Source organism: Ciconia boyciana, chromosome 1, assembly GCF_034638445.1.
Source record: "Ciconia boyciana chromosome 1, ASM3463844v1, whole genome shotgun sequence".
Classification (NCBI taxonomy): domain Eukaryota; kingdom Metazoa; phylum Chordata; class Aves; order Ciconiiformes; family Ciconiidae; genus Ciconia; species Ciconia boyciana.
In genome coordinates, this window is record NC_132934.1 from 190,791,501 (window position 1) to 190,812,005 (window position 20,505).

Sequence of the window (20,505 nt, forward strand, 5' to 3'; positions counted from 1 at the left end):
ACTGTGTTAATTCGTTGTAATTGCTCAAATAAGTCATATGGTGGTGTTTCTTTTAGCTGGTTGCATGAAAGTGCAAACAATTGATGCTGAATACTTGGAGTGAATTTAAAATCGAGGGGGCATTTTTCATCATTCAAGACTTTGATATTTTCTTTCTGCCAATATTTATACCAAGAAAACACAGTAACTTACAAATATTTGCATTTACAAAATGAGTAGAAAAGGGCATGCTACTGGAAGGGCAAAGAAAATTGATGATCAAATTTTAGCCCTCAGAAATGTTATTGGAGCATTCAAGTACCTGTAAAAGGCAGTGAGAAAATTGTTGAATCACCCATCTTTTCTATAATCATCTTTGCCTTTATTAAACATTTTGGGTTTTTTTGTGTAAATAAATTGACAATAATGCTACTACAGCAAGTTCAAAATAAATTATGAACAAAACCAGTGAACAACACATTTATTTGATGAATACCTGTTTTGCAGACAAAAAGAAAAAGTAAAATGGCTTGACAACATCTGGTGATTCCCAGAGAATCTTATGGTGAAGTACGAAAGTTACATTGTGTTTTTTGTCATGCTTTAAAACCAGAGATCACAAATTGGCGATTACAGACTGCCGCAGGTATTCAGAGCTGGGTTGAAACCCCAGTTAACAACAGAGACAGAGCTCGGGCCAGTGAGAATGACTCAGGGACTTTGCTTGCCATTTGTTAGGATAACCGTCTCTTCAGGGAGTTTGCAAAGACCAGGGGAGTGCTATTGGGCACAACAACAACAGAGGAGATGCTGCCCGTGGAGGATGGAGTGAGAGAAGGTGGGTTCATGCAGAAGACTGTCAGTCTTCAAACAACTCTCCCATAAGGAGCCCAACCCTACATGCCCTTTAACCCGCCTTGTGGGTGTGAAGGAAAAATCAGCGTATGCTTAGTTCTCTGGCAGTATGCTGCTAGCTTTCTCAAAACTGCCTTTCTGTGTGGAAAGACAGAGTTCCCAATCCCACACTTTTTTTTCTCCAAACCAACAACAATTTTAAAGGGAGAGCAACATCACTGTGTGTTAGCCAGCTACTGATGGCACCCCACTGACGTGTCCAAAGCATGCACAGGTAACCTGACAGGCACGCAGCAGGAGGGCTTGCTGTGACAGCCTAGGAGGAGCAAGACTCTCAGCATTTGGCCACCAGAGTCAAACCCCGCTGTTTGAACGGCCTTTTTGATGGGTAACATTTTGCAGCTGCTGCTGGAGCACCAGATCCGACTCGCAGGGTGATGTGAGCTCCCTCTTTCCCAGGAGCTGCACCAGCATGCCACTTTGTTGGCATTCAGCCCGTCGGCCCAGCACAGTGTTCATACCTGCTGCACATTCCCATAAGCTGTCAGCTTGAAATGCTGTTTAAAGCATTTGAGAACGTGTCCACACTTGAGGAGTGATCCAAAGGTAATCAAATGTAGTGAGTCTTTAAATTGACTTAAATGAGCTGGAAATCAGAGCTCTGAAGCAATTGCTGCTCAGGTTACTTACCACCCCTGTACTAAGTTAAACTCCACTGTGTGAAGCGCATTCGCCCTGAAGCAGTGATCTGTCAGCGTTGGAGCTACAGTGCTACAATATCTATTTACAGCTTTGGTGAGCCTCTCAGCACGGGAGACCCTGGAGAAATGGGAGATCAAACGTACAGCACAGCAACATTCAGCAAGCATTCCCCTAACCTTCAGTGGGAGTGATTTGAGCTTGGTGGTAGCCCTCAGATCAAATAAGTACTGGGCTAGTGGCATTTTACCCTGTTTATTAAGATAAAGAGGGTTCTGAAACACTTCCTGGGGTTTGCTGTGGGAGTTGCAGGGTCCTGCACAAAGCCCAGTGATCCCTGCATCTCCAAGGGGGTTCTGTGTGCCGCAGGAGGGCAGAGCGGGGGGAGTCTTGCTCTAAGCCAGATGCTACTGCCTGCAACCTTGTCTCAAAGTTGGGCTGTGTTCAGAACAGCTACTGTAACGCATTAGATGGACTTAGGTACATCTTAAATCTAAGACAGCAAGGCAGACCCCTTCCCTCCCAGCTTGTCAGATCTTGGCCCCTTCTTCTCTCTCAGAGAGAGAAAAAAGCACCATAACATATTGATGCTGGCTGAAAGCAGTCCAACTATAATGCCTGCTTCTCCATATTGACACAAGGCGTAACAGGCTCCATACTCTGGACTTTTACATCGCTCAGTGCTCACTCACTGGGGAACTGGACTGGGTAGGAGTTGTCTGACTAAGTCCTGTTGACTTTATCTCCAGCTTGATACTCCATTATCAGATGGGCTATTGGCTGCTCAGTGCAGTGTCAAACCACTAGTGGTATCTGTTGATTTCCAGCATGCAGAGTTGAGTATCACCAGTCTGTAATCTTTACCCTGCTTCCCTAGCCCTCTACTGAAGAATGGGGTTGAGCATCATCTGCCAGAAGGCATTAACAAGACCTTATTTCACTCACATTCCTCTGTGTCTTCTGCCTAGACAAAAATCGTCCTTACTGCCCTCAGCACTGCATCAGCGGCCACATGGTTATAACGTGTGCACAGTGATTCCTTATGTTCCCAACATGCAGTTACCACCTTGCACTAAGATTTTACCATTGTAAAATACAGAAGTAGTGATCAGAAAGGAAAGTGGAAGTGCTGGTTGTCACACTCCTTTCTTCACAAGGGCAACCTAATTTCAGAGATGTAGGTGCAAGTGTCGTTCCACGTGGGTACGTGCCAACGCTTGGGAAGAGGGCAGTGGTGCAGTCTTGCCAGGACACAGGCTTTTGGAGCACGGCTCCCTGGAGTGCTGGCCCATTGCACTCCGGTGTTCACGTTTGCAATCACTGGGATGTCTAGGAAGAAGTGAGAACAGGGTTTAACTCTTGACAAAGCAGAGGAACCAAACCAAGTTTTACACTGAACCTTCACATGTCTCTGCATTGTTCTCCAGGACAGCTTGAGCCATGGAAATTAAATTTACCTTGCAGACCCTCTAAACTACCCAGGACAGCAGGTGCAAAAGCACCAGAGCCAACACCAAAATAATGAATTCTCGTATTACAAGCTTTCTTAAGATTTTCATCCATATTTCTGTTCAAGTTCCTACTGTTGAAAACCAGAGACAAAGTGTTAAGTCCTACTCAGATGGTTTTATTTCACACTTTATGGATACATAATACAAATTACAATATGTATGGATCTAAAAGCAAATAAATGGAAAAGAACTATCAGTTTAAAATTGATTGTAATTCAGAAAAAAAATAGGCTCATTCTACAACATGGTAGTTCAATGCTGTGCATCAGGCTGATATTACTGTTCATTTTTAACTGTTGTTAGTAACAACTTGTGGAAAATAAATTTTCAGTATTCCATTTCTTTCAGTCATTTGTGTTGCTCTTTTGTTTCACTCTGATGAGACAATGAAAGCAGTGTGCCTTATGGTTCAATCACTTTCCACTTTCTGATTCCCCTTCACTAACTCAAAGTCATCTGGTAAATTACACGAGAATGTACAAATGAATCATGACTGCATTTTATGAACTCCTAAGAATATCTGTGCTCATCTTAAATGTAGTAAAATCTGCCTAATTTTAATCTGGTGCTTAAGTATGGTCGGTAGCATTGTCTTTGTCTGCGTTAATGTGTCGCGGTGTGCTATAGAAGTGGATATGCAGCAGGAAGCTGTTGGCACCGAAACCCAGTGTCCACGCTGTCCATGTTGTGGTGGTTTACTTTGAAGTAGCCTTAGTCTGGATGCACATTAGCAGTTGGAGCACTTCCATCCACTGGTTTGGTTTCACACACTCCAGGAGTGTTCTGCAACTGAAGTGTGGCAACTGGGGACCATAGGGAGAGTTGCTTAAAAACATTCTCCTGATCCAGAACAAAGCACTAACAAAGGCACACAAGATGGAGTCCAATTCCCCATCACCTTGTTGTTTCTATTCTTATGTTCTCGTAACTGAAGCACTGACGGTTAAAATCAAGATGAGAAAGATTTAGCCCTTGAAGAGCATAGATAGCTAAAAGAACATGCTTGATCATTGAAGGTCCAGAGAGCTTTTTATAAACACTCTCCAATGAAGTCCTGAAAATTGCTGAAAAAGAAAACTGTGGTTGTTCCATGACTGAGATCCATATGTTTTCCATTAAATTGTTGGCTGGCTGTGCTCAAACAACTTGCTTCAGCTAGCAGAAACAGGTGCAACTCCAGTTACCGCAGTGCAGGTTTGGCGATTGGCAGCAGCAGAGGGCTGGCTATTAACTTACACAATTCTTTTCAGCCTGTACTTGTTTTCTTTCCGAAGCAGCAGGTTTCAGCTGCCCTGACTGTTCTCACCGTCTCCACTCTCTCTGTCAACAAAGAACAGAGGCCTGATTTTCATGGCCGAGTATTTTAGCGAGTACCACATCCCGTGCCACGTAGACCAAACAATGCCATTGTCATAGGATCCATTGTAGATTCCCATTCTGTAGTATCGTCCATTGAGATTTACGGCATGGCACCTTGTCACGATGTAGGACAGGGAGAAAAGGAGATTAGGTTTAGCGTGGGAAAACATTGCATCATTACAGTGATGTACAGTTTTCACACAACATACATTTAGAAATACCGGGGCAGGATTCATTGACCAGTTCAGACACCTAGATACATCTGTACTGAACTGGTTATCTAAAGTCCTACTATAGCCTGTGGAGATCTGGTTAATGCATTTAGTGGAACCCAGAGAAGTATGTGGGTCTTCCTAAAGCAGACACCTACGCTGGTCAGATAATTCAACCTGTTGACTCCTTCAAGCGTATTAACTAGGGACATGATTCAGTTACCTAAGCAGAGGGGTGTAGCGCCATTTGGTAGGCTCTAGCTCAAGTGTAGGCAGCTACGTATTGACACCTAAAAACGCAGATGTCTTTTAATCAAGGTAAATCCCACTATTGATGTACATTTTTGTAGCTCCACTGATTTCAATTTGTATGTGATGAGGGCCTGGTCAAAGAAGAGGCTCGTCCTGCACTAAAGCAGAGAAAAACTGAGAATGGTGTGTCCACGCTCCCAGGGCTGGTGAACCTGAGTTCCCATCTGCTGACGTGTGGGGTATGCCCGCCTAGCAAACATACCACCAGGACTCTTAAGGGCTAGCTCACCCCCTAGACATGCTCCACAATAGAGAAATGTCCTTTGTACACCCTTCACCTTGCAGTGGCGACAATTGTTTTCTTTCCTGGGGTATAACCCAAAGCACTTTAAGGAATTTTAATTGGGCTCTTTTCCTTCCAGGTCATTCCCCCCCTATGCATTTATTCTGACCCATTTGCTTAAAATGGATGCAACTTACCTGCTTTGCTTCATAGTGAAAGAAGCAGACTGCTTTCCTTCGAGGATCTGTAGGTGTGAACATCTTAGATTTGGCTGTGCAAGGTGGCAAACGCACACAGCAACCTCCAGCTGTGTAAGGCAGGCAAGTCCTCTCGGCTGTACAGCCACCCACACCCTATGCATCGGAGAGGAATCAACTGTTTTCCATACCTGTTAAACCACCAACCGCCCTTGTTCTCTAATGCACAGTTGCCTGCCAGGAATCGATCGTGATCCTTGTCAGATGTGGTGAACTGCATCCCTCTGTGAGAGGCTGACCACTGATCTTCAAAATTGCTCCCACCAGACAGAGCGTCGCCAGCATTACCAGAATAGGTGCCAAACCATAACCTGTAATGGTCCTGCAAGAATATGTGAAACATGTCTTTGATATCAGCTCTTTCTGCCCTTCCTCCCATTTTTGTGATCAAATTTGCTCTGCCCGTTGTATCCACTGTCAAAGGCATGACTGTTGAAGTCAAGGGTGACTTTTGGCCCCATGCTTTAACGATCCTAGTGTAGATCAATGTGGGATTTAAACTTCCAGAAGGGATTGCTAATTACTGCCGCTGCTACAAAGGGCTTCAGGCTTTATTGTCTTTCAGTAACCATTTGATACACTATACAACAAGCTGGAAGGCTCTTCTTAGCTCATCAAGAACAACTTGGCAGGAAACTGTGCCAAGTAGTTGCCTTCATAAACTGATCAGTTGTTCAGTTAGAATAACTCCTTAGGAATTTTGCTCCTCCAAGAACTAGAAGCCATCTGATTTCTAGCTAAATGGTCCTGTCCTGGTAGGAATACTTAGAAGAATAGTTCTGTTGTGCACAGCTAACAGTTCTAAGAGACATTTGATATGAGATGGATGATTACTTTTGTGGTGTGGGCTTTTTCCTGTCATCATATTCTACTTTTGTTTAGGAAAAATAGCAGTAAGGTATTAAAATGAAGCCGTTCAAACTTTTCATAAGAAAACTAATTGCAAACTGAACATAATGCATAGATTTCTGGAACGGTGACGGAGTTGGGACTAGGACTGGTCCATCCAATGGAACTCATGTCCTTGGGTATTCAGGCTACTTACACGTGGTGTTCAGAAAAGCAAGCCTGCAAAGAACAGCACCTGCATTGAGCAGGGTGCTGTCTAAAGGTAGAACGCAAACATGAAAATACAGGGATCTTCTGTCCTTGGGCTTTCACTACTAAGTGTAGTGCTACAGGTACCTCTCTCCAAGATAGGAACTTACAACTGCTCTTTCAAAGCTTTGATTAGAGTTCAAGGCTTAAAACAGTAGAGGCGGTTTGTTCTGGTGGTTGCCTTTTATGTGATAGCCTGAAACACTCTCCTAGGAAGTAGGAGAACAGGGTTCAGTTTCCTTGCAGAGGTTCAAACCCTTATCTCCTCCCTGATGGAAGACTCTTTTAACCATGAGGCTGGAGGCAAACGCACATGGGAAGCCCTGTGCCTCTGCTCCATACAACAGCAGAGTTAGCAAAAGAGCACGTGTGATCCTGTCACCCGGTGGCTTGGGCACTCAGCGGTTGTGAGGAAGAAGTCGCAGGCTTACGTCCCTGCTCCCAGGGCTGTTTGTCAGTCAGCCAAACCAGGAATCCCAGGGAACCAGGTAAGTTTTGCAGAGCTGTAATTACAACCCTGATACTGAAGTCTGATGCTGCCCATGTAGATGCCCCACCCTCACAAATGAAACAAGCAAATCTCCACTCTCTCCATTTCTTACCTGCTCATTCGCAAGCTGGAAATTTTCATAGACAGCATAACGTCTTTCCCCATGCCAGTCCATCAGGTCAATCTTTAATGAGCTGTCTCCTAAACACAAAGCGGTGTCCTGTTAAATGAACTATTATCTCATGTGAATTGGAAAGAAATCTCTGGAGGGAAAATACTTGCACCTCTAGCGAGCAGGTCATAGATGTGGTCATTGCCCAGCCAGTATTCATCATTCTTGCCCTGGAATTTCCCAAATCCCAGTTTGTAATCATCCCATTTCCTGCAGTGAGACACAAATACCAATTTCAGCATGTGAGGGAATTAGACAGTTTGTGAGACTTAGCTATGCTAACAAGTAAAACTTCAGCTGTATCTCTAGACATTGTTTTCTAAAAGTGATTCATTGCAAGCTGAGCTGAGATTTGTCACTCTGCCTTAGAAGTAAATACAGCTCACAGCTTACTTCTTCACCTGCTAAACCTGTGCACACACATATATTGGGATGAAACCTTCAAACTGCCAGATGCAGTGCTCGCAGAATGAGGTTGTCAGTTAGATGGAAAGGGAAAGCAGCAGCTGTCATATGGGTCTTCAGCAAAGCATCTGATACTGTTCTTCAGCAAGTCATAATTCAAATGCACTGCTGGCTGGAAATTAATGTTGCAGTCTAAAATATGCTACAATCTTGGATGCATGATGTGGTATGGTGAAGAATCAGAAACTGAATAGAAGCTGCAAACAAAAGCTTCCAGATAAAGTTAAAAGGAAAATATCTGGGTCTGATTTGTGCTCCTGTTCCACTTAAATCTTTTTTTGATTCATTGACCACTGTCACCTCTGCTTTTTTGCAAGATCACTGTTTGGATGTGGCAACTTGTCCTTCAAAGATATACACTTATTTTTCACCAGCATTCTCTGGTTTCGCCTTTCTAAGAGAAATCTCATGCTGTTACTTTCTCAGCATTTCATTCTCTTAAAATCTCTCTGTTGTTTATGTATTATCTTTGATACTGACATATACTTCCTGTGTATCAATGCTTCCACTTTTACTAACCCTGTGTTTATTCCCTTTCTCATGTTGTCATCAGGGATATTAACTCTGCCTGACCTACATACTAGTCAGTGCTCCTCTTCAGGATGTTTTTCATTCACCTGTGCAGAGAGCTGAGCTACCATGACTAGATAGCTACCACTGTCTGGGCAAGCCAGCTTAGAGCCAGTTGAGGTAGCTTTGCTACAGTGAGGACTGCACTCACTGTAAGAGACACTAAACATGCCCTGAAATTGTGTGTGCTGTGACAGTGAATTAATCTTCATAGGAATGTTTCTTCTTTACTGTGCTACCAGAGCATCTCTCCTCCTGGAGATTTCCAGGTGAAAGTCACCTCTCTGGGATTATTGCATAAAAAACAAACTGGACCAGTGGTTTGGCATTTTTTTGAATGATCTGATTAAGGAAATAAACGTTACACCATGCTGAAACTGACTCCTGACATGAGAACAGATAAGAAGTTCAATGGGTCTCAGTCTATGTGCTGGCAGCAAATACGTGCCAGTTTGGAACCTTCAACAGTCTCCAATATGATAAAACAAATATGCACACACGTACACACTTACTCGAATGCAGACAAGCCATGGAAAAGGTGTTATTGGTCCATTTTGAAAATGGCCTCCTGCTACCAATATGTATCCCTACGTTGTCCTAATGCACAGAGTTATCATCATTAAAGCATAGTCTTGCATATCCTGCTTCTCAAATGTTGGGTTTTGCCAGGCAGCAGGACAGGGGGTGGGAGCTGGAGGCCTGACTGCAAGCCCTGTGGATGCAACCATGGCGCACCCACCTGTTGAAATTCTCCTTGCCATTACTCCGCCGCTGAATGACAGTCCAGCCCCCGCCGTCAGACATGTCACAGTATGCCAGGAAAGGCTCTCGGTCTGCTCTGGGCCTGATCCGGTAGTAGCCATTTTTGGTCTTCTTCCGATTATACAACGCGGAGCAATCTAGGCAGAACAGTGTTGGTTTGTTAAACAGGGCAGAGGGAAAGCAATGGGGTATGTGCAGCCAAGAGAAGACATCGCTGAGAGGCTGTATAGGACAAGGACACTTGGCCAGCCTGTGTCATAGCTCTGCAAGCCCTGCAAAGCCAAAGCAAATGGTTCAGTGAGGTAGTAGTAATGCTGGTTTGCAAACTGCTGGGCCTGACGAAAAGCAGCAAGGCTTGAGAGCCTTTACAGCCATGCCCTCTGAGGGAGTTATTCCCAAATCTTTGGTGACACACAGGACAACTGCAGCTCAGACTGGGGCTATAGCACGGGACCGATGCAGGACCAGGACTGGCTCTATCAGCAAGATCATTTGTAGGGAAGCTCATTTCCATGTGGAAGGTAACCTCAGCTGTACTTCAGACTGGATCAGGGCCCAAAATTTCTAACATAAGAGGCTAAGTTCCTGTGACCAGCTCTACCAGGCCTGTATCAGGAGAGTGCCTTTCAGGACCTCAGTGCTTCACACTTTCAATGTAATGCCCATGAAGGAGAAAATCTTGGCCACAGGCCATGATTCCAGTTATGACCGTGTTCTCAAAGTGACAGCAAGGAACAGAGTATGCATACCTGCTACTGTGCTGCAGAAGTGATGGAGGAGCCGAGGAGCAGAGAGGCTGGACTCCTCCAAACAGGTTTCAGTGTCTGCAGCTGAGCCAGGCACTCTGGGCTCCCGTAAGTCACTCAGAGAAAATGGGCTCTTCAAGAGCAAGACCCATCTCTTCCTAAAGCAGATATCTGAAGTAGGTCTGATGGAAAACAGCTGAGAGGTGCCTGTTCCTCTCTGCACCGGAGTCCCAGGTGAGAAGCCCAGCTGCAGGTGTCTGCGTTGTACCTGGGCGATAGCTGCCTAAAGCTGGGCCAGTTGACTCCGGCCCCAAGGAATGTCTGCTTGTACCAGGGCCACCAGTATGCCCTTCTTCTTCCTATGTATCTGACTGCATTTTAAAACACAATCCACTTTAAAAATGTAAAACTTTTAGCAGAAATAAAATATGACACATGGGACACTGCAGGGAGAAATAAACATTGTGGCAAGCTGAAATTTGCACATATGCTATGCAAACCGTACCTTCGTCATAGACTATCAGATTTCCACTGGTTGTGGGTAAAAGCATCACATGCTGCACGCTCCTGTTGCCTGAGAACAGCCCACTTTTTGTTCTATGGTAAGTGTTCCCCAGGATGTCCTTCAGTTGCAGTTCATATAAGTAAAGCAAGTCTTGAAGCTGTTTTAACCTTTGTCTTAATTTATTGTTGTCTAGGAGGCAGATATCTTTTTCCTATGGAGAAAATAAAACAAAAAGACCCCACGCTTCAGTCAGTGGTAAGAACAGAGAGGCAGAGAGAGAAGGAGTATCTGTCTCCTCTTGATCCTAACGTGTCACACTGCCTCTGCGGATCAAGATGATTCAATGGTGGTCTCTCTCTAAGGTACACGAATTGTGCACAGCATGGACTGTTGAGTTGAACCCACTGGAAAAAGGTTTTCTACAAGGATCTTGCCACTGATCAGAGCATTCCAGAATATGATCAGATATGCAGAGAATTACTTTGGACAAAAATCATTCGTCTTGAGTCCCATTTAATGAACTCAAAGGGAGCGTTTGCAGACTATGAAACTGCTCAGAGTAGTAAGAGAGGGAAAAACCGGCTCTTGCACTGCAGCCAGGCCAAACCAGCGAGGTTCCAGAAACACCTTCTTGTAAAACTCAAAGATAAAAAAGCTGATTTTTGGTGCAAATCAGTGGAAAGCAGTGAGCCTACCATGATCCGTGGAGTAACTTCAGAGCTGTATTACCATAACCAAGACCAAAATCTGGCCCACACTGACCGGGATAAACATTTTCAGCAACAATCTAGTCTGTGACTGGTGTTACTCCATTAAAAACATAACAAAACAGAGCAAAATCTCTTCCAAAACAACCAAGCAAACGCGTGCAATAAGATTCAGTTGCTATTTTCACTCTGAGCAAGCTGGCTTGAGTGATACCAGGTCAGGACCCATTCTAGGCATAAGCAAAATAAGCAGTTGCTCAGGCCAGCAGACTGACGAGCATGCTCAAATGTGGTCTCCCAGCTGCCTCTTCCTTCTCCTAGGCCTGTAGGTTTTCCTCCACAGAGGATTTCCAGGCTGGAAGCACACAGGGACCTGCTGTAGGCAGCTCTTAGCCTGCCAAACTCTCCTTGCCAAGCTCTGTACCTCCTTGGGATGGCCCAAGATTGGATTGCTCATCAGAAGAGTACAGATTGCCTCAGACTAAGCCTACCAGCTCTTCCCCTTTTAAAAAGGGGAAAGAGGTGGTAGGCATTTAAATCACAATGAATAAATGAAGGCAGTTTTCCCTGAGGGAACGGAGCAGAATATTTATTCAGTGGCCATAAAATCACTTTTTTTTTTTTTTTAAGGGGCTTTTGTTGTTGTTTTTAATTCTTGGCAATGTCAGTCCAGCCATCCAGAGAGCTGCCCATCCTCTAATGCCGTGAAACCCCTGTATTATCAAGACAGCAAGAGTGACCTTCCTTTAGCTGCAGGCAGACACCTTTTTGCTCTGTTCTTGCAGGCCTGTGTCCCTTTTGTGGGGGAGCACCTACCTCTACGTGACTGGGAATGATAAACCATTGGGAGGCTGTACAGACACCAGCTAAGAGATACGCACCGAAAACCTGGGTGCAGGTGAGCCAAAGCTGACCAGGAGAAGGAGCAGCAGCAACCAGGGCATCATCACACTCATTTCTTATCACCTGAAAAGAAGCATTGACAGGCTGCACTGGAGGTTTCTTTAGCTCCTCTCACAACTTAATCCCCCCTCACAATCACATTTAATTCCCCAGAAAACGCTGCAGGATTTGTTAAGGAGTTTGCTTGAAACTACAGGCAGGACAAAATTGGTGATGTTGATCCCTAAGATGCATGTTAGGGAGAAGCTGAAGCACCAGTACAGCGTGCTGACAGGGGCATCGAGCTTTGGGTCCAAGCTCCTGCTTCCCTGTAGAAATAAATACCTGGCGTGACTCTCCAGCAGCCTCTGCCCCTTCTCCCGAGTGCCCACGCAGACGGGAAGTTACTCAGCAATAATGCCTCCTTGGAGCACTCCTTGCTAAAATGGTTGGCTAAAAATCACACAGTCCTTATTCAGTCCGAACTCCCCAAAGTTAAGAGGAATTTTGCCTCCTGTTGAGTGAGCGTAGGCATTGCCCCTCCTCAGTCCATGGAGCGGTCTGTCAGGATGGCATTACCTTGGAGGCCGAGGGCAGAAGTCACACATGGGACAGAGTGGGTGTGGGATATTTTTGCTTGGATTTCAGTGGAAGAGATCTCTGCTGCCGACCTGCTCCAGCGCACAGACGAGGCATCGGTCGGAGAGTCTCAGCTAGAAAAAACGCTAAGCGACTGCCACTGGGAACATGCAGCTGAACGCGAGCTAACAGTACAAATTGCTCGCAATGTGCTTGCATGGTGCTTTTAAAAAAAAAAGCATCAGAAAGAATTAAAAAAATCTGTGAAATAGGCTAAAAACAACTCCCCCGCTTCACATCTGGAAGAGCTGCAGAAACTTGGCTACCCAGCTCTACGCTCTCAGGGATGTGCTTTGTTTCAGCTACGGCTCTATTAGCAGCTGCTGATGCTAGGGCTGCTTCCAGAGCTGCTGCTGCAACAGGAGAGCCAGCCACCTGCCAAGGCGGGCAGGCAGGGCCCAAAGCAAGCCAAGAGAAGAAGCACCCTGTGGAAGTCACCCATAAAAGATGTTGCGCAGGTAGGTGCCCCAGCACGCAGCACTTTTTCAGCTCACAGAGAGAAGAGTTCAGTATTACAGCAGGGACCCCCCCAGCCCGTGACCGCTGGTGCTGTTCATTCACACTGCCACGCAGCAGCCGTGCTGGTGGCTGCAGCACCGGCGCTGAAGTCAGAATCGGGCCCCATAGCATGTGGGTGGAAGCAAAAAGCTAACAGGAAGGATGGGTTTGAGCAATGGCTCCTGAAAACAAGACAGTGCAGACCAGAGGGAAAGAAAGCAACTTCATCTATGCCTTTATCAACACATATTAAATGCACATACCTGTAACTCGCCTTTCCTTCAGACCTCCTTCTGATAAGATTATCTCCCTTAACAGCCAACTGCAAAAGAAAGTGATCATAAACCTGGCTGCATTTCTAGAGGTTGATGAGATTTTCCTCTCCAGATGGCCCATATCAAGGGCACAGACAAAGAGTGTTTCCCAGCACTAGGCAGCTCCACAGAAAAGACACTTGCAATTCCTCGCCTGAAAGTTACCCAAACCCCGGTTTATCTGTTGTTACCCAATACTCATCCTGCTGCTTCCCAGTGAGGATAAACGACCATCAGGTTTCTAACAGCGGTGCTCTCCAAAGGAGAGGGGCTCTGCTGGTTGCACACCATTACCCACCTTATTTGACTAGGAAGCTCAACCAAGACTGACTTCTTTAAGTGTTTATATGAATCACTCAGACTAATGCTCCCTGCGGGAGTTTTATCTCACGTTTAATAAAGCCAGGCTCATTTCAATAAGTCCTGCAAGGTGGAAATAACAACAGCTTTTCCATTCAGCATTCCTTTTGCTGTTTAATCACGTTTATATGTAAAAGGACTGCACAGCTGTAATGCCAAAGGAGCTACAAATCTGAAGCAAGAAGCGAACATGGGGGTATTAAGCAAGATTTGCTATTAGACTGAAATCTCAGGAGGTTTGCAATTGTGTAACTCTCCTCTGAGCTGGATGATTAGATTTGCTAGTTAACACAAACAAGACATTTGTGGAAGAGAGAAAAAAATAAAAAAGCAAACAAACAGATGGGTGCCTCCCTTTGCGTTATGGCCAAAGAATTACAGATTAGTTTAAAGAAAACAGCAGGGATGTTCCACTTTACAGAGCTGTGTTAGGAGGAGAGACTGTGGGGCAAAAAGACAAGGCATATAAGCCCATCATAACCTCCTGTATTACTCTTCAGGAAAGACGGACTGTCCAGCTATTACCAAGTACAGCAATGCTGTTTATGTCTTAAAAACTGCATTCCTCTCCTCCCGCAAGAACCACTGACCCATTTCCCTGCCAAAGGATTATGTAAACAGTGCTTTCCTTCTCACTTGTTCTCTACCCCCAGTTTTAGTCTGGTTTTGGAAGCTGTGAAATTAAATGAGTGAAACGTCTCCTCTCCTCCTTCATGGGTACTCGGCCCTTTCTTCCACCCTCCGGCCAGCGGCTGCAGCTGACAGCAAGGTGCTCAGGTACCACACTCCCAAGCACAGAGGGGCTGCACGCCATCCCATGGGGCTTTCATCCACAGCAGCCCCTTCCTTAACTGGAGCCCGCCAGCCATTTCAACACTCTGCACCGATTTATGGTCTTGCCTTAATGGCCAACAACCTCCTTGACCCGCGAGCACCTCCCAATCCTGGGTGGGATTGACAACGGGCCTGGGTCTGCAGTGGCAGCATTGGAGTCACCGTGTGGGCAGCATGGTCAGCCCCCATGGCTGTCTGCGGGGCTGTACAGCCAGGAAGCATTGGGCCGCATGTCTCTGACCCCTGCCGGTCCCTGGGTAGGAGGGGGTGGTGGAGCTGCAGTCATGGTGGGACTCACACGTGTATGGTATGTGACTGCAACTTTGCAGGAGCAGGACTCAAAGTCCAAGTTTCCTTCAGGGACCCCCCAAATGCCTCTCAGAGCCAAGACACCTGGAGCACTCTCATGTTCTCTCGAGGACTCCACCAGTGTTAGCCTCACCAATGTCTGCATGTGAAAAACCCAGCCAGCTGGAATGTTTTTCTTGCATACCTGCTTCACGATGAACTTATTTTCCCAGGCTAGATGAAGCTTTAGGAATATCTGAAGCACAAGACAGGGACTGTCATGAGGTTGAGTTCACGTGAGCTGGGTCTAGCAGGAGGGTGTGTTCACGTACTGCTCCCCTGGCCCGGAGCTAAAAAAATCAAGTCATCATAAAGAATGTGGACACTGTGTGATCACTGATGTTGTTTCCTCACAGATGTTGAAGTCCCTAGGCAATGGGACAGTAAACACTCTTCTTTTTTTTTCCTGGAATACACATGCTTCACACATATTCTGCAGTGCAAATTCCTGTTTAGTTACTTGGAAGGAGATCAAATTCCCGCTTCTTAAGATACTCAGTGATCTTGTCAGCAAATAATAACAGTTTCATTAACTAAAAACCTCCCCACCCTGCTCTCCTCCACCCTCCTTCCAGCAAAAGTACGTTGGTGCTGAATAACAGTCATAAAAAACTATTATTCACACATTAAATGCACAGCCAGCACAGCAAGAATGCAAACTGGTGGATAAATGTGAATGAAGAGAGTGGCTCTGGGGAAGCTCTTGATATTCCTGCAGTCACGGGGTGCTGGGCTCCCCCCAGAAAGAATGGCTCGGGATGAAGACATGAAGATGACACCCAATAGACCTTCACTCCCCCAGAGCCTGATGGAACATCACTGCAGCTGGAAGACAATGGTGACATTTCAAAACTCTCCCAAGACCAGTTCCTCATTGTTTGTTTGTTCTTAAAGGGGGAAGGAAAGAAATGAGGCGGACTGCTTCAGACTCCAAAGGGGAGGTACAGAGACCTGAGGTTTTCACAGCAAGAGTGTGACTGCCTAGCTCTGACGTAGGAAAATTCAAGAGTAGTCTTAGCTCCAAGCAAAACACCTCATTTGCACTGAATCCAGGTGCTTTATGCATTTGCCATTATATTTATACTTCTCTATCACGTCCCGCCTTCCATGAACATCTTGCTCACTGGGAGAGACCATGGACCAGGCTCCTTTGCAGGCGCTGCAGGTGTGGAGGTACCAGGGGCCTGCAGGCTCTCGATGTGTGAGCTACTATACATCTTCTGTAAGAATCTGGGCTGCCAGGTTTTTTAAAACAAAGTTAACGTATGAGATCTGAAACAAATATTTATTTATTTTTAAAATCTAACAATAAAAGGTTTCATCAAAAGTAAGATAAATTTAAAAGATCAGGATAACATCAGCCACCACAGTTTCAATCTACGAAATAACCGAAACCAGCATATGTGCATTAAAAGTCTGTGGTTTGTTAGCAAGGAGTAACCACAGAAATCTGTGTACAAAGAAGGAGTAATGGTGGCAGACCATGAAACATGCTACATCTGAATGTTCTGATAATGTTCAAAGAGCAAAGACATAATTCAGCCTAACTAATGAGTCTGCATGCAGCCTATGAGTATCTAATGGGTTGACACAACAAACGTAATTAGTTTGTAAGTTCCTGAGGGCAAGCACAGGTCCGAGCAATCTCACTTACATCAGGAATAGCTGTACCAAAGGGAATTAGTCACAAGGCCAGAGGGAGTATGTGGATTATCTGCATGATCTTCTACCTACCTCAGGTCAGAGAACTCCCCTGACCTAATTCATTCCCATCTGAACTAGAGCACCTCTTTGAGAAAAAGACATTTTGGTGTAAAATATTCAGCGTTGAAGAACCAGCCACAGACCTTAGCATGCTCTTCCACTGCTTAATTACGCACGTTGTTAATTATTATTGGTTTTTGTCCCGAGTCTGAATCTGCCAAGTCTCATCCTGCAGCCTTTTAATCTCATGATGCCTTACTCTGTGAAGGGGAAGAGCCCTCTGCTGCCAAATGTCTTTTTCCCTGCTTAAGGCTAAGTCCAAGTACATACAAGCAGTGTGCCTGCCCCTGCCTGGGAACCCAAGCCCCTGTAGCTGCTTTGGCTGCAGGCGTACATGCTGGGGGAAAGCCGGCAGGGTCACAGAGCGGGGCATTGCATGGAGTTTGTCCTGGGCACGGCTGGGCACCATGGCATGAGCACATCCTGAGGGACGAGCACTCAGCTGGCATGGGGAGGGAGGAAGGGCAAGAAAAAGTTCTGCTCCTGGGGCGATTTCATTCAGGGTTGTTTAATACAGAACACATACATAGAGGTGAGAGGAACTGTGGGTGGTGTATGGCAGTGTGTGGTGGAGGTGGTCTCACTGGGCTTGTTGAGGGGGCTCCAGGGACTGCAATACTCCTCTGCCTAGATTTGGGATCCTGATCCACCCTAGGCAGGGATAAGCAGCAGAGATATGTGGCCAGGACACTTCAGGGCACACACAGGAGCAGAACTGCAGGTTCTGGGGGGATCTCTGCAGCCCAACAGAGAGGTGCCCAATCAATTGAATTGCCTCTAGGGTTAGGCAGCTGCTGAACAAGTACCTTTCTAGATCTAAATTTTGAAGCTTTAAGTCTGCTTACACCCCTTTTTGGGCACCTAGACCTTTTTCCAGATCCAGCCCTGACTGATTGTGATTAAGTCACTCCTTATCTTTTCTTTCAGAAGACAGACAGCTTTGAGCTCCTCGACCCAGGTGTGATGAGTTGCACTTCACAGCCTTTTACTCACATCATCACTCTTCCCTCTTTCTTCTGGAGTTGTGGTTACCAGGACTGGAGACCCTGAGAGCACACAGGAGCCAAGTAAAGAGCTCAAGCAATATTTCCAACCCAACATCTTTCCTGCTTGTGGATCCAAGGATCTTGTTATTCCTTTTGCCACAGAGCCACATGCCAGTCACCTGCAGCTGGCTAGTCCCTACCGCTGCCTCAGGACTTTTCAGAGTTACCTGTTTTCATAACACAGTCACTGATGCTCCAAGACTGACCTGCCATGGTATTACTCCCTGCAGTCAGGATGATTGTGATTTGCAACACATGAGAACTTAGTTAAGAAATGCTTGCCAGTTTTTTGACATGTATACACATACCCCACGCAGGTGGCAAGTGCCTCTCAGTGACAGTCAGCAGGACTGTAAGTAGACCAAGGATTTCTTTTAAAGATGTTGCATGGTCCTTCAGGTACCAAGGCCTGAAAAGCACCATCCTGAGGTCCTTTGTTCTGAGATTGACAGTGGATGTATGGAAATGCACGTTGCTCGCTCATCTGCACTTACCAGATGTTACAATTTACCCAGTGCTAGGCAGCCGTTCTTCTTCTATCCGACCACTTTTCCAACCTCTGTGTCAGCTGCAAACTTCATCACTCGGGATTTTATCCAAGGCATGGTTTAAAACAAAACAACACAACACAACATTAAACAGCATAAGACAACACCCAGTCCCTGCAGAAACTCTCTGGAAAGGAACTGCTTAAGGATGGTTCTCCTTTTAGTTATTTTAAGACTAGTGTGCTGTGTTTTCACCAATGTGAACCAGATTGAGTTTATATTCTTCTACCTTTTTAATCAAATGTGATTTTCTAGCCAGACAGTTGCTTACAGAAGCAACAAAATACTTTTATCAGTAAAAATTGTAATCTTGTTTTAGAAATATAAATTAGTTTGACAGGAATTATTTTCCCTAATCCCATGTTGATTGGCATTAATTATTATTGTTATTATTACTATCACTAAGCTTCTTTAATATTTTATTAGTTGAAGCCTCTATCTACTCTGCTCTCATTTCGTCTGGGAGCAAAGCCAAGCTGAGAGATCTATCATCATCAGGTCATCTGATCTACCTGCTTTTAATATTGGCAGAGAATTGATTTTTTTCCCCACTTATGTCCATATTTCTGCTATCTCAAGACTTAATAAAAATAAAACTATTTCTCTTGGTCATCTCTCTTAAGAGTATCACATATAAATGAGCCATACCTACCGATTTTAAAATCTGTCAAGTTAAGAGATTCTGTTTACCATCCTCTCTGTTATTTTCGGAATGTAAAGTATGTCATCACCCCTCTGAGATATGCATACTTCATCCTGCTCTCTACCCAGTATGTAACTGGATTATTCACTGAACATTTCAATCTTTTCTGCATTTTGTTGACAATTCTGCTATTTTACACTGATGAATAATTGTCAAGGGATCAGAACTGGATTCTGAGGGTTTTTTAAATGTCAGTATCATGAGTTAACCAGCAAAATATAATGAATTACAAGTCTTGAATTTAAAAAACAGAATATTTTCAACGCTTCCTTTTTATTTTTAGCTTTATGAACCTTGGATCTTGTTCCCACGCTTTTCTCCACCAGCTGAGACCTAGAAATTTGATTTTATTAATTAAAAAAAGTGGTGTTTTTATTTTAGTCATCTGACTCCAGACGTTAGGGTTTTAAGAAAGTAGATCAACCACCAGGAAACTCATGATGATGCATGAGAGCTGGCAAATCTTCTACAGCATCACCAATGCTCTAAGATTAGTAACATTGAAAGGAACAGTTATGGTGTTATCACTGGCAATGCAGTGTCTACATGTTTGACGAAAAATTGGAAGGACTGTTTTTCCTTTTCAAGTGCATCTGCAACCTCTAGCAAGCTGGTTCATTTATGGCCCTGCCATTCAGTCTGAGTGCCAAACTGGAAGCCTCCCAGACTCCAGCCTCTCCTTTGACTGGTTGTTACAGGTTGTTCTGTGAAAAGTTCACTTCAATACCCAAACTGCCTTCACACCTTGGTGCTTTCAGAACCCTGTACAGGGGAAATCAGACTTCTGTATTTCTACACTCTTCTCCCACATGGTCCTCCCCGTGGAGCTGCTCCACAGGCATAAGCTCCCGCTGAGAGTAACTCACAGGATACCCACATGGTCCACAGGATCAAGCCTGTACTAAATAACCTGCACATGTAAACTTTTTTTCAGAACGAAGAGCAAAGTAATCGAATGTTTCTTCTCATCATCCAGCTTAGTTTCCATCCATGTTTAGCTGCTTCTTGAATACATAATTATCTGAATATACCAAACATATTTAGCTCATTACTTGCCACCACTGTCTGTACTAGCTACTTACCCATATATATATATATATATATATATATGACAGACTTGAAAGGGAAACTTTCTATTTAGTCTGCTGCCCAGAAATGCTCCCTATTCTCACCATTCATCTTAAAGATTTCATTTCTTCTGGGCAAGACGCACACGGAAAGGCTCCTGCCATCGGTTAACGGCCACCTCCCCCGACCAAGCCCCAGCAGCCCTGGGAGCAGCCCCCAAAAGCTCGCTTTGAGCTCCCTCTGCTGCCGACCGTGCTGCAGAAAACCTTTCCAGCGCAGCCCTGGCCTCAGCAGCAGCACTATTCCACCGTATGATGCTCATGCTCAGAGACTGCTTGTTGCTTGACTTCGCGCTTCGTCGCAAGCGATGAAGTAGGCGTGAAGCCTCCGCAGAGCACAGGGTACACGGCGTATTCCGCCCTGCAGGCTCCGATTCTGCAAAAACATAAGTGCTCAATGTTATGTGAAAAACGTAAGTGCTCAATGCTACGCGTCTCTGCCCTGGATGGAGGCAGCTGCTGTCACAGGCCGTGGGGGCCTGACTGGCCCGCAGCCCGCGGCCTACCTGCACCAACCCTG

The 20,505-nt window shown here is 45.2% G+C and overlaps 1 protein-coding gene across 2 annotated transcripts; it reads right to left on the reverse strand.

Moving 5' to 3' along the window:
• Positions 1–2,786: 2,786 nt before the first annotated feature.
• Positions 2,787–19,363, reverse strand: LOC140648496 (fibrinogen-like protein 1). Of its 2 annotated transcripts, none has more exons than XM_072854587.1 (9): positions 13,205–13,856; positions 11,804–11,888; positions 10,216–10,426; positions 8,942–9,101; positions 7,280–7,377; positions 7,108–7,196; positions 5,539–5,729; positions 4,281–4,517; positions 2,787–2,862 (listed from the first exon to the last, which is right to left on the reverse strand). In XM_072854587.1, exons 2-8 carry the CDS (start codon positions 11,876–11,878, stop codon positions 4,328–4,330), a joined length of 1,014 nt encoding a protein of 337 aa, XP_072710688.1. In that variant the 5' UTR covers positions 11,879–11,888; positions 13,205–13,856; the 3' UTR covers positions 2,787–2,862; positions 4,281–4,327. The 2 variants fall into 2 exon arrangements, with proteins under 2 accessions (XP_072710688.1, XP_072710698.1); XM_072854597.1 differs by lacking the exon at positions 2,787–2,862 and adding an exon at positions 18,102–19,363 and having other exon boundaries at positions 3,944–4,517; positions 13,205–13,263.
• Between the last annotated feature and the right edge of the window lie 1,142 nt (positions 19,364–20,505).

Excerpts from the sequence above, each read along its gene's own strand:
- LOC140648496 (XM_072854587.1), bottom strand. The coding sequence starts at position 11,878 with ATGAGTGTGATGATGCCCTGGTTGCTGCTGCTCCTTCTCCTGGTCAGC. Across the intron at positions 5,730-7,107 it reads TCCAGCTTGCGAATGAGCAG|GACCATTACAGGTTATGGTT; the intron begins GTAAGAAATGGA and ends ATATTCTTGCAG. Across the intron at positions 4,518-5,538 it reads GGCGGTTGGTGGTTTAACAG|GTGCCATGCCGTAAATCTCA; the intron begins GTATGGAAAACA and ends CATCGTGACAAG.